The sequence below is a fragment of the Scophthalmus maximus genome, chromosome 22 (assembly GCF_022379125.1).
Source record: "Scophthalmus maximus strain ysfricsl-2021 chromosome 22, ASM2237912v1, whole genome shotgun sequence".
NCBI classification, from domain to species: domain Eukaryota; kingdom Metazoa; phylum Chordata; class Actinopteri; order Pleuronectiformes; family Scophthalmidae; genus Scophthalmus; species Scophthalmus maximus.
Window position 1 is genome coordinate 7,008,312 of NC_061536.1, and position 13,705 is coordinate 7,022,016.

The 13,705-nt window shown below is 46.0% G+C and overlaps 1 protein-coding gene across 5 annotated transcripts in view; it reads left to right on the top strand.

The window, feature by feature from the left end:
* atxn1a (ataxin 1a) overlaps positions 1-13,100 on the top strand; it is a 92,018-nt gene extending 78,918 nt beyond the window's left edge. For all 5 annotated transcript variants that reach the window (XM_035620016.2, XM_047330002.1, XM_035620014.2 and 2 more), the window contains 2 exons: positions 1,602-3,974; positions 5,853-13,100. In XM_035620016.2, the coding sequence (XP_035475909.2) occupies positions 2,109-3,974; positions 5,853-6,458 (2,472 nt within the window). In that variant the 5' untranslated portion in view covers positions 1,602-2,108 and the 3' untranslated portion in view covers positions 6,459-13,100. The remainder of the gene's footprint in view (positions 1-1,601; positions 3,975-5,852) is intronic.
* The last annotated feature ends 605 nt before the right edge of the window (positions 13,101-13,705 follow it).

Below are 13,705 nucleotides of genomic sequence, written 5' to 3' on the forward strand. Positions count from 1 at the left end.
ATATTTCTCGTATTTAAGGAGGTTGACGATGTTTTTAGACAAGCCCTATTGTTTGATCAATATTTGTTTGTTTTTGTTAGTGAAAATTAGCTTCTTATATCTTTTTATCAATGTGTTCATCTCATAGATGCAACATATTCATACTACCAGACAGTGATGCTCACGCGTTTTTGTGTAATTGTACACATATCACAGTGCATTCAACTCACTCACCCTGTGACATTGTAAAGTCACTGACTCTGCAAACTCTTTCTGGAGAAAATAAGGTGACAGCTCGGTCAGTGTGTTGCTACTAGCTGTGCAAGTTTAGTGTAAGATTGTTGTGTGTTAGTGAGATGCTACTCGGTCAACTTTCAAGGGTTCAAATATAGTTCTGAAGCTGGACAAATACATGTATCTCTCTATGTGCTTTTGTGCCACATTGTGTGTTTGGGCGCGTGTGTATTAAGCTGTGCTGTGCGTCAGGAAAAGAACACGTGTCAGCATAATTGAATATGCCCAGGTGTCGTGTTTGAGTAAGCAAGATGGCGCGTGCTTAGTTTTTTGTGTGCGTGCGTGCGTGCGTGCGTGCGTGTATCCCCGTGTGTGTGTGTGTGTATCCCCGTGTGTGTGTGTGTGTGTGTGTCTTGAAATGCCTGTACATTATTTATGAGATTCACACCAGGCCTTCCATCTTTTGCAGCAGGGGGTCCTTGCTAACAGATGGCACACACACACACACACACACTTTGTACAGAATAGGTCTGTTATTGGAAGTCCATGTACTGCAGGTGCAGGAAACTTCCTAAAGTTATTATGTTTAGGGGTCCAAGCTTCTGTAATTCCATCATAACTAATATATACTACTATTATTACATTGTTGTTATTATTATTACCCGTGATTAACTTTTGCTTTTGTAACCAAATTGAATGTTGTGTCATGTTTTGTTTTTTTGTTATCCTTCAGAACATTCTAGGTCCTTTCAAACACCTAAATATTTTTTCCCCGTCCTGAATTACTTGTCGCAGAGCGCCCTTGGGTTCGTCCATGGCCTCTTTTTTTGTTGTTTCTGGAGCTGCTTGTTGAGCTCCTGAGTTGTTGATGCAGGGCATCATTTTGTTGGTTCGTGTCCTGTTTTTCGACCTTCATGCTCAACAGTTTCTCCTCTTTGAGCCTCATCATTGTGACTCCTGTATCTCTTGGTGCACATGTTGCTCCTCTTTGCTGTGTTTCTGGTTTTCATGTCCTGTTTTTAGAAGCATGCGTTGTTCTCCATCTCCAGGACCTTGTATTGACTTTGCACCCAGTTGCAAAACATGATTTTGGATAGTTCCAGTTTCTATATTTCGATTAGTAAATAGTTATAACCAAATAGCAAAAATTTGGATTTACATTTACATTGAAAAATAAAGTAAGTTTTTCTTCAGGGGCAGTGTAAATACAGTACAGTATAGAACAGTATTTATATGTCCAGACCATGGATAACATACTTACTGTGCATTGGTAACTTGCAGTGTGTCTGCTTCATTTTCATTGATAAACCCACAGCTGATGCACTTGCAATGTTCGAAAAACGGGAACTGTGATGATTAGTCATTCCATCTGTCTTTCTCCTTCACAGGTTTGTGCTGCGTGTGGGCAGGCTTGCCTTTGCAAGGAAATGATTCCGCATGAAGTGCGACGCACTCGGCCCTCCGTCGTCCTCGGCGGCAGCAGCAGGTGTGATGTCGTAACGGTCTCCCCCACCACACTGAACTCAACCTTCAGACACTAAAGGCCCCTGGACCGAACAGCACGCCCTACCCCTCCCCTTTAACGACCCCCCCATATCATCGTCTCCATCTTTAATGCTTCTTCACCTGTTCCTCAGGGCCTGGATTTTCTTCGTGAAATAATCAACGGCCTTGGCTGAACTGGACAGGAAGAAAAAGAGAAACAAGTTTAGGAAGGTTCATTTATAGCTAATTAAAGTGAGATTGAGGACAAAACATCAAAAGTGGGGAAACGAGAAAGGCAAGTGAAAGAGAAAGTCAGTGAAAGGGGGCACAAAGGATAAAGAAGAAGCTGAAGAAGTCCAAAAGTTGAGGAAAGATAACGCAAGTATAGTTGAGGGAGGAGAGGCGCAATCATGAAGTCCAACCAGGAACGCAGTAATGAATGTCTGCCCCCAAAGAAGAGGGAGCTCCCCTCAAGCACTTTACCCCCTGAAAACCGTTCAATCACCATGCCACCCGCCAGTGACAGTCAACGCACAGAGAACATGGCCTGGCTTGCCAGTGTGGCTGGTGGGAAAGAGAGCAGTGTGGTCGGGCACCGCAGCTCCAGCCAGTCTGATGGGCCCCTGTATAAATCCCTGTCCTCAACATCAGACTCTTCATCCTGCTCTTCGTCACTGAGGCTGGTCTCGTCTCTTCCTACAATTTATACATCCCCCTTGTCACAAACAACAGTTGGCGGAACTGTCCACTACACCCAACTGCCTCCCAATCTGCAATTTATAGCCTCACCTTACACTGCCCCATACACAAGCTACATCTCCCCTCAACTGCTCCCACCTCCTCCTCCACCTCCCCCCCTCTCCTCGTCCTCCTCTTTGGCCACTCAGAGACACTCACACACAGAGACAGCCTCTGCTCCTTTGCAGGCTTTCAAACATGACCAGCACAGAGTGTCCTCTGGGCGGACCTCCATGCCGCCGCCTTCTACAGACCCCGCCTTTCACCATGTTCAGATGTCAACTTCCCCGCGGACTGTTCCGTCGCCTCATCACCAAGGCAGCATTCACTTTTCTCCCCAGGCACTGCACCACCACCACCACCACCACACCATGGGACATGGAATGTCCCAGGTTTTGGTGCAGTACACAGACGGCTCCACTAGAAAAGAGGAAGGTGGCTCCAGACCCAGAGAGCTCCACAATGGAGAGCTCGAAAGGGGCCGGCGGTTTGGAGTACCCCATGACTCCATCCTCTCCAAGTCAGGAAGCAAATCACGGGATGCAACTCATTCTTTGTCCTCATATGAGCCCCACCAGCTGGTTCTGCCATCCGATTACTCTGCTTATGATCCCTCAGGGCTGAGAACCTCTGTTATGCTAATGCCCAACAGCCATGGAGACCACCACCTGGTACCACCCAGAGCCAGCCCTGAGAAGCTGACAACCTCTGCCCCCACACACCTGGAAAAAGGTGGCATCATCCTGGGCAAGCCTGTCAATCGCACCTCCTCCTGCAACACCACGTCCTCGTTCACGTTTCCACCCCCTTTAAGAGTAGACAGTCTGAAAGCCGCTGTCAGCACGTTGCCACCCCAGACCGTTATCCAGACCACCCACAGCGCTACAGAGGCACTTTCAATGGGCCTCCCCTCCACCAGTATCTATCCCCAGCCACCTATCATTGGTTACATCGCAGGGGGCAGTGGGAGCCAGCATACGCCAATCAGCTACCACACCAGCCTACAACAACACTTACTCATTCCTGGTGCCCAACCAGTCATTATCCCGGTTAGCGGAGGGGGAGTCACCACATTGGAACCCGTAACCTCCCATGGGACATCATCTACCCAGGCCACATCTTTTCCTAGTGCACTCCCACACACGTACATTGCTGCCACTGCTCCCAAAGGAGAAACTCTGGAAACCTCAAGCGGCTCGTACCACCAGGCCGCTTCAGGTGCGGTGGTCCAAGCCCAGCTTCATCTCCCCATTGTACCCACGGCAACAGGGTTGGTTGCTTCTTCTGCTCCTCCTCCCCCGTCCAGTGCGGCAGTGCCTCCCTCACTCCCCCCATATTTCATCAAGGGGTCCATCATCCAGCTGGCCGATGGGGAGCTGAAACGCGTGGAGGATCTGAAGACGGAGGACTTCATCCAGAGTGCTGAGATCAGCAGTGAGCTCAAGATCGACTCGTCCACGGTGGAGCGCATCGAAGGCAGCCACACCTCACCCAACGTTGCTGTGGTGCAGTTCTCTGTCGGTGAGCACCGTGCACAGGTAAGAAAGAAAACACAACACATGAGAAGATTTAGCTTGGTCATGGTCAATTTTCTGGACATTTTCATGTCTGAAAACAGCTAAAACTAAACTTAATCGACAGGAATTTTCATAATCAATGTATGATTTGTAGGTACCGTTTAGCAATTTCGGGGGCATGCGCCTATTTTAATTTCATGCCAAGATTCGCGGAAAAACTGTTACCGCTCTTTAATATGAAGTTCCAAGTAGCAGCCAATCAGCTGAGCTTATCATAAAGGCTTTCTGTAGTGTCCTCTGGTTGCCCCGCCAACCTCATGGAATTCTCCAGGAATTCACCGCTCCCGGCCAAGAGATGGCACCGCACGTTACTTCCATATGAAAACCACAACTTGTTCTTACACTATGCTTTTTGTGAAAAGATGAAGCACACAACGATCTACTGTGTCAGTGAATGTGATTTAAGAGATTTGGTTTCATCTTTTCATAGAGCCTGAATAGCTGTGTCATACTGCTTCTGATCTCAAGGCTATGCTAAGCTAATTGGCTGCTCGCTTCAGCTTCATATTTAACAAACTGATTAGAATCTACATTTTCCACTGTCCGTTAGCAAGGAAGTAAATAAGCATAATTCTTCTACAAGAGCGGTTTAATCTCTGGTGTTATTAATGTCGAGCTGCTGTGATTTTAGATCTCACAGGACCCTGATATTCCCCCTGTAATTATGTTCAATGTAGCAGTATGACAGTCATGCAACAACTGATAATGACCTTTCCAGAAGTTCAAAGAATTATGTGTCGGAATCTACTCGTCGGGTTTTCATTCCATGGTCATGCATGTAATACTTTCCATGATTGACAAACGCGCCGCTCCATTTCTTCATACCAGTTCCTGATGAATCACTGAAGTTTCTCCCAGTAAAATTCCCAGGTTGAGTTTCACCCCAACCCATACTTCTAAGAAGAGAGCATACTTATTTAAAATTAGACTCTGGTTAAATGCTTCATATCCAGATAATAAACACTCACCCAGACATCTCACTTTTTTCTGACTTAGATCTCTCAGTAATCTCCGGACATCGAATACTGTGCCACAATTTATCTTTCGGTTTTCTGTCTCTGGTTTTCTCCAGCTCCTTCTGATGTGTTTGATGCATCCAGCACTTGAATAGTTCTTGACATTGTTCTCGTTCACACTCGCTTCCTCGCTCCTCCTCTTGTCCGACCCACCCTCCCTTTGTAAACTCGCCTTTTCATCTACATCCCTGTAACTTCCTCCACTCCCACCTTCTCGTCCTCGCCGCAGTGTTTCAGATCTTTGCTCCTTTCATCATCGTTCCTCCTTCAGGTTTATTTTTCTCCCTCGCTCTTACCCATCATTTCCCAAAGCACCCTCTGCTTCTGTCTGTCATCTCTTCACTCTGTCATACATACAAATGATGAGTGCAGCATTCAACACTCTGACATCACCTCATGTCGCTTCTCATTGAAAATGTCCGGCGTCATTTTTTGTGTTGGTATTGAACATGTTGTCGCTTTTTTCGCTGAGACGAGCAGTTGCCAAAAACGACTGGCTGCTATGTGAATGATTGTGTCTTTTGAAGTGTTACCATCAGAGTTTGAGATATTACATAATTGCGTTGCTGAATTAAAAAACTGTATCTCCCAAAACTTCTTTCATGCGGCTAAAATTAGACTAAAATAAAGTTTACGCCGACGTCAGGTCATAAAACTGTTCTTCTCAGGCCGAGTTGTACTCGGGAAGAGAAGCGGGGAGAGCTGTCTGGTCCTGATTTGTATAATTGGTGTATTTAATGACATGACGGGCTTATACAAGAGTTAGTATTTCATTGTATTGAAGGCTTCCCTACCCTCCCTTCCCTCTCCCCCTCTCCTCCAGGTGAGTGTGGAGGTCATGGTGGAGTATCCCTTCTTCGTCTTTGGCCAGGGCTGGTCTTCGTGCTGCCCGGACCGGACCACCCAGCTCCTGGAGCTGCCTTGCACCAAGCTTTCTGTCGGCGATGTCTGTATCTCACTCTCACTCAAGAACCTGAGGAACGGATCTCTGAAGAAGACCCAGCCCCTGGAGCTGGCCAGCCCTGCCTGTGTCCCGGCCTCCTGCCACGGGCACCTCAAACCCCCCAGAGCTGCGTCAGACGCTCCCCAGAGCTGCAGTGGAGGAGGCTCCAGGCACGGCGAGCGGGAGAACGGCATCAGCCAGCGGGGGTACGGTGGAAGTGGCAATGGGAGCGCAGGCGGCACCAATGTGGAAAACGGGGATCTCGCGTTTAGGGAAAGAGGGTCCCTTTCTAAAGGTCAGGTCGCCAGCATCGCAAAAGCTGGCTCCAGCAAGCCATCGGCTGGCAGGAAGCGGAGGTGGTCGGCCCCTGAGGGTCGGAAAGTTGAAAAATCGGAAGAGGAGCCGCCTCTGACCCTCCCCAAACCTTCCTTCATCCCTCATGAGGTGAAAGTCAGCATCGAGGGAAGGTCGAATATTGGCAAGTGAAGGCTCACACACTGTTAATAACCCCTGGGATTTTGGAGACAAAAAAAATCATAAAAGGATTCTTCAAAGAAAAAAAAATCATGAATGCCCACGTTAATGTTTCATGTCTTGGTTTTTAAGTTTTTTGTTTTTCTTTTTTTCTTTCTGTACTGTAGAGGTTCATTTACCCTACATGGTATCACCTTACATTAAGTCCATGCAGTTTATAACACATTTATATAGGTGGATTCGCTGTCACACAAGCAACCAGTGCCGTTTTGGTGGTTTTCATGAGATTACTTAAGGTGAGAGATATGTGAAGTGTGCTAAATGTTTGCCGGTGATGTGTGGCACACCAGAGCAATGCCTGATGACTCCACTCGTCTAAATGTCAAAATTGAACTTGGGCACAGTTTCGACGACAGGGATGTCACTGTCTTCAGCACTGCCGGCGAGGCGGCCTGGATGGGAACTCGCTCCCACCGCCTCTTGCCACGCTAGTGGTCGTACACTGGACCACAGGAGAGATATTATATCAGCTGATCCTGAGCATGATGAAGCCTAAAAGTTTTGAATTGCTAAATTCGAATGGGGGTTGGGAAAGTTTCATGTGTGAGGTCACAGTGTCATCGTAATGTGCCAGACCTGACCTGTGATGTCATCAAGTAGTGCCAGTGTGCTGCGCAACAGAGAGGGAACAGCACTTGCTCTGTTCAGTTCAGTGCCAGTGGAGCCTTTACTTTCATCTCTACCATTTTAGTTTTGATTTTTATCATTTTATTTTTACTTAGACCCCTCGTCTTCTATCTCTGCAGTTATTTGTTTTCATTGATTGTCAGAAACCTTAATCAGGGGTCGGTTAGTACCAAATTGAACCTGCGTGGGTCATTTCTCATACATACGAGTTCATACTTCACTTTGAGAGAAAAGTTAAGAGGAAGAATGCAAACAATCCTCATGGTTTTTTGATTATCTACTCTCTTTTTATTTTTAAGCAGAAAGGCTGTGTGGGAGGAACTGAGAGAATCTGCATGTCAGTTCCGAGAGGGTCAGGATGATTCAAAGCATTTAACACACCTGTCACACTCACCATACGGCCGGCAAATTTTACTCTTTATTACGCAGTACTGTATGTTTTTAGATTTTTTTAAAAAACATCATTTTTTTGTTTAGAGAAGGGTAGAAAGTAGCAACAGCACTTTGGAACGGTCAAGCTTTTTTGGAGATGTGAAGGGGGCGTGGGAACGGAAGTGCCAAGGGACGCATGACGGGTGTCGGAATAAAATTCCTGGCTAGTAGGAAGCAGGAATACGGTGGCTTTCAGCATGTGCGCTCTAGGAGCGAGCTGGCCACGCGGGAAAAAAAGTCAGGGAAAAGTGTTAGGAATGTGTTGCAGAGCGTTTGAGATAATGGCATAAAGATTTACAAAAGGAAAAGGCTTTGAAAATATCCCGACGATGTTCTGTACCAGACCGAGAGCAGCGATTAGAAGCTCACGCCACAGAGTTCTGAAGGGTGTCATATATTTGTAATGTACGTGTGTGTGTATGCTAGAGTGTGCGTGATGCTGGTCCGTGTCTGTCCATATACACACACACACACACGCTTGCACAAACACAAAACAGTACAGAACATCTCTGAAACTCAATGGCTGACAATAATACTGTATTTGTTGGCGCATATTGTCCCTACTGCGAAGACACAAGTGGACTGACGCTGGATGAATGCACAGTGTTCACTGTTCTGTGTATGTGCGTGAGTGTGTGTATGAGTATACTGTGTATAGGAAAAGGACATACTCATTTGATATATAGTCAATACTAAATGTCCAGTGTTTCTACTTGGAGTCTTTTACTTAAGAGAATATTGCAATTTGCACATCAGGAGGAGGGAGTTTGGTGGAGACATGATGATTTTTATTATTTTTTTGACGGCCCTGTCCTGAAAGGAGCCCCAGACCATGCAACACACTGGAGGAAACCAGGGTTTTAGATTTTTTTTTTCCTTTTTTTTTTTTGTTCCTCAACAGGCACTCATATATCGCATATATCAGAGGGAAAAGTTTCTGCACCGGCGCAGTCAAATTATCCATTCGGGGTTTTGTAGCGAACACGGGTGTAGCTGCAAACCAGAATTTGAACACGTGCCTGCCTACTGAATTTGTTTAGAGATGAACCGTGCCGTGTGTCTCTCGAGGAGACTCGCTCTCCCCTGCTGTTGAAACCGAGGCGTAGGGCTCAGTTCTGAACAACACGGCCTGTCCGTTCAAGCCAGCTGAAATCCTATTCTTTGCTAAGATGTAGCAGTTACCTCGACAGATGTGCCCGCGGGGTTCACCCACTATTTAGAGGCCCCGTAAGCAACCGGGTCAGAGGTCGTCCGTAGTCCCGTTCATTTTTGCTGAGTTTGACCTTTGAAGTGTAATGTGAAGTTTGTAAAGACCCTTGAGCAGATGGGTGAAATTCAAATAGACGGCAGGAATGTTTTATGTTTTAATTCAAACATTCGAGGAGAACGGCAGTTTTCTTGAATGGATCGGTGACGGTGGACACATGGCATATGGAATGGATGGAAGTCACATTCACCCTTTCACACACACACACACACACACATTCATACAGCACTGCTGTCACGCATCATTCATGCACATTCAGGAGCAAAGTGGGCGAGGACACCACACGGACTAGAGGAGCCGGGGGTCAAACCATCGACCTTAGCCGCGAGCCGACACGTGTCCTGGGATTCGTCATTGTGCGATCGCAGGGCTCCATGTAACAGTATAAGTGTTCCTCCGCCGCCGCATGTAACGCCAGTTAGCTTAGCATGTACCGGTTGCTGTTAAGGATGTGGAGAAGTGCGAACTTCCCGCAGGCATATCTGTTGACTCTCCTACCCGGCCTCTGTGTGTAGGCATCGTTTTATGTCAGGGGTGTTTGTTTTCTTGGCAGTGTCGTGGATGGCGGTCATATTTTCATCCCACTGATCATCTTGAGCTGGAGGATAAGTGTCCGTGTTGGGCGGCACTTGTTTCAGGTGGTGGGAGTTTTACCCGGGTGATGGCAGGATCGACGTGTGCGCCGACGGATGAGAAACGGATGGTAATGGTGAGTGAATGAGTGAGAACCCATATGTGTTTTGAAAATGCTTTATTTTATTTTTATTTTTTTATAATAGACAGGGTTTCTCAGATTAACACCACCACATTAGTGCTTTTTTTTTTCATTTCTTCCTTTTCCTATTGAAACATCACAATCGTCTGTTGTAGATATTGTAGCGCGTGCAAGCATGCTTTGAATTCTGTGTGCGAGTGTGTGTGTGTGTGTGTGTGCGCGGGGCTGTGTTTTGTAAATGTACGTACTTGTCCTTGTTCTTCTTCTCTTTTCTCGTCCAAACCCCCTTCCCGACAAATGAAAAGGCAAAACTGCAAAATCCTAAATAAACCTGCCGGCCACTCAAAGCATCAAAACCTTCAGGTTCAAAACTAAAACAAAAGAGACATTTTGAGCCAAAGCCAAGTGACGCTGTCGTTGCTTTGGCTACTTAAGAGCAATAGTGTGACAATATTCAGCCACTCTCCTCTTGTGTGAGTGGAACACACACATACCTGTACACACACACACACACACACACACACACACACAGAGTAATTCCACTCAACCTCTCTGCAATAAACAATAATAATCTTCTAGCATTACAACCAAAAAATTCCTCCTTTCAGCCCATCACGAAAACACAACTCTATCATGCCCCCCACTCATCACCCAAGCTCTTTAGAAATTGCAGTCGCAACACCAGTTGCCAGGTTTCAGGGAAGTGTCTCGTATATGCAGTAGCTGAACACAACCCACCCGTACCTCCGCTGTCCTCCGCTGGTCAGAGTCATAAACTCTGTTCTCGCGCTGCAGGTGAGCAACATGTCACCCCCCCCCTCCTCCCGCAGTGACCTCGTCAACCTTGTTTCAGGTACCCAGTCACAGCCAGCCAGCCTCACGAAGCACCGCCTCCCGGGGCACGGCGATGGAATAAGCCCTCGACAACCGTTAGCTACCTTTCAGCGCGGCGCCGGCCTCGGACCGCCCGCTCCCCTACGTGAGAGCATCGTGTGTTGTTGACATTCGGCCTCCTCGTCACCGCTATAGCTCATGCAGGTCATAATGTGTCTGCATGCCCTAATGATAGATGTTGAAACAAAGCAATCGGACGTGTGGACGCAGAGGGGAACAAGCGCCTCGCAGCAACCTCTTTGTAAAGGGTTCGGTGTAGTTTTTAGTTTTGTTAAGAAAAATCCCAGGTTTGACCTTTTGATCCCCCTGACATGTACCACGATGTGCAATACTTATATTTTTGTTTTCTTTTTTCCCCCCTATGCTGTGCCAAGTGTATGTAGCCTAGTCCTACTCCAGTGTCTCATCCTTGTTGATGGCTTGTGTATTTTACTGTCTGCTGGTGCGCGTCTGTGTGTGTGTGCTTGTGTGTGTGTGTGTGTGTGCTCGTGTGTGTGTGCTCATGTGTGCGTGCGTCACATCTGTCAAACATGTCGGGATGTTTGTGATCAGAAAACGAAAACCAATGCAGAGTTTGTCCATTCTTCTATTTCCCTCTTGTCATTGCGGCCTTCCTAAATTTGAGTGTGTGAAAGACTGTTTCATGTATCTCCGAATGTGTGTGCGTGTGTGCGTGTGTGTGTGCGTGTGTAGCGGAGTGTTTCCTCCTCTAACTGTGAGATCATAAACCCTGACCCTCGATGGTTCACGGTGAGACCCACAGAGAAAAAAAAAGAAACCTCATTGCTAGTGGGGACCACTTTTTTTTTTTGTAAAAAAGAAAGCAGTAGAAAATAGAGAAAAAAGAAGAAAAAAAAACTACCAACCAACAGAGATGCACATGTAAGTAGATGTAAAAGACTTGATAATGTTTCAGCACTTTCTAATCCTAGGATGGTCTCGGTCTAACCCCTCTGTCTCAGACCGACACCTTCCCCTAGGGGTAACATTCAACAACAGACAGAGAATGAGAGTGGGGGGAAAAGACGGGGGTGAATAAGGTTGAAGAAAGAAAAAAAAACGAAGAAGAGAGGTGGCTCAGTTTAAGTTTTTGCACATCACCTTGCCCTAACCTTGTGTCTGTCTGTCTGTGCTCCATCTCACTTGGCGCCCGGCGCGTTCTTGGGTCCAACGGGCCGAGGTGTTAGGTGATTTCCTTGGTTCTGTTTCTTTTAGGAAAACCTCTTGTCGCGGAATGCAACCCCCTTCGTTTTGTTTGGAATCTTTTTTCCACCCGATTCACCGACCAGGCTGTGGCTGTTCCAATTTCGGTTCATTGTTTATGTTCCACATTTTTCGTTGTTTCTTTTTTTTAATTCGGCCGACGTGTTTGTCAGGAGCTCAGCACAGCCTGGTTTGGTCGTGTGGTGTGAAAACGGTGCGTACAAACCTTTGCTCTTTCTTTTTCTTTTTTTTGTGCATTATCCTTGGTGCAGGAGCTTTTTGTGTGTGTGTGTGTGTGTGTGTGTGTTTTGGGTCTCCTTGTAGCACTCAACATAATGTCAGGGGACTTAAAACTATGTAGAGAATGTGTCATTGTTGAGTGTTTATGACAAGCTTCCTCACTGGAGGAACACTGCTAATGTCTTTTTTTTTTTTTTTTTTAATTGGCTTCTTGCACAACTTGACGAATAAAAATGAATGTTGGTGTGTGAGCTTTGACTTTTTCGATCTGAAAAAAAAAAGGCACGTGTGCTCTTTGTTTCTTGATGTTTCTACTTTCATTTTGCAAACAAAAAAAAAGGACGTGTTCTTGGCACTTTTGTCGTGTTTTAAAAAGTGAACAGAATTCAATCAGGATTCCTTTTTTTTCATTTCTTTCATTCTATTTTTTTTTCTTTCTTTCTTTTTTGTATGATGTCTCGTTAAAATGTCCATAGCGCTGGATAACCAACTCAGGCAGAAAGAAAAGAAAAAAAAAAAAACACTTGTAGAGGCCCACTTAACCGTTTAGTTTGACCCCAATCAATTTACACGGTGGGCTGTTTGATAGGGGTTATAAGATATGTAAATTTATTACATATAATTTGATATGATTAACAAAGTTAACTATGAATTATTATTATGATATTATGTGTATTATGCTGGAGATGGCTTGGTTTTCTCTTCAGTGTACTGGACGTCTTTAGTCCGCCTCTCTGTGCAAAGGCGACAAACACTTCAGCAGGGGACAGGCTGTACGCCTCGTGACCTCTGACCCTGCCAACTGCCACGGAGGGGGGCGGAGCTTATCTGCCAGCTGTGGCTACAGTTGAGTCCTACCCCCCTATTCTGAACACTCAGCCCTGGGGCTGGCGAACCAGTCTGTCGTCGCGTGTCTCTCTGCTGACCCGTCACACCGAGTACCGAACTGAGATTTTGCGGCCGACGAGACGGCGGCAGAGAACCTGGAACATCAGCGCGGACCTGCATGGACAGGCTGGCTTTGCAAGGAGTGGGGGCTGCAGCAGTTCCCCGGCCAACTTGTTTGTACTATATTGTACTCACCAAGTCCCCGTGTCTCACAAAACCCCTTTTCCTCTATAGCAATGGAGAAACCCTGTTGGTGTATGTATTTGACAACTGTACAAATGCACCTCTTTGAAAAAGAAAAATGAAACCTTGACATATCTGGACTAAATGGGCAATTTGTGTCTTCATTTGGATATGAACACCAGCAAACACCCCATATACGCCTCACACAGAGCCACAGTTTTGGATGGTGATTTTCATATTTAAAACCTCACCTCAGATGAATTCTCTCTCCATTTGCTTGGCCGAGTGCTGAAGTTGAGCAGATAACAGCCCCCTCTAGTGTTTCGTAGGCTGCAGGACACACTGACACCCTTGAATTTTTGAAGACGGCAGTGATTTAAAAAAAGGCTCAAACTTCATGATAAATGATGGTTGCTGTCAGGTCATATTGTATAGAAATGTATGTTTTCTCGGCACATTCAATTTTGTGTTGATAAAATAAAATAAAAAAACGCCTGGCCTGGACACTGGAGCGCAAGAAAAAACAAAAACGGTGTTTAATAAATCTGAACATTCCAAGAAAATCCACAGTGAGCCATTTCCCGAAATGGACTGTTAATGTGTGTTACATCCATGCCACAATATTACTTGAATATGAATGCAGCAGGTATACAAATATCAGGCTGTGTGGATAAGTACCAACTAGAGTCAGGATATAATAGTAAGTAAAGTTTATTTAATATAGCACCTCGTTGTTTGCCCTGCCGAGGT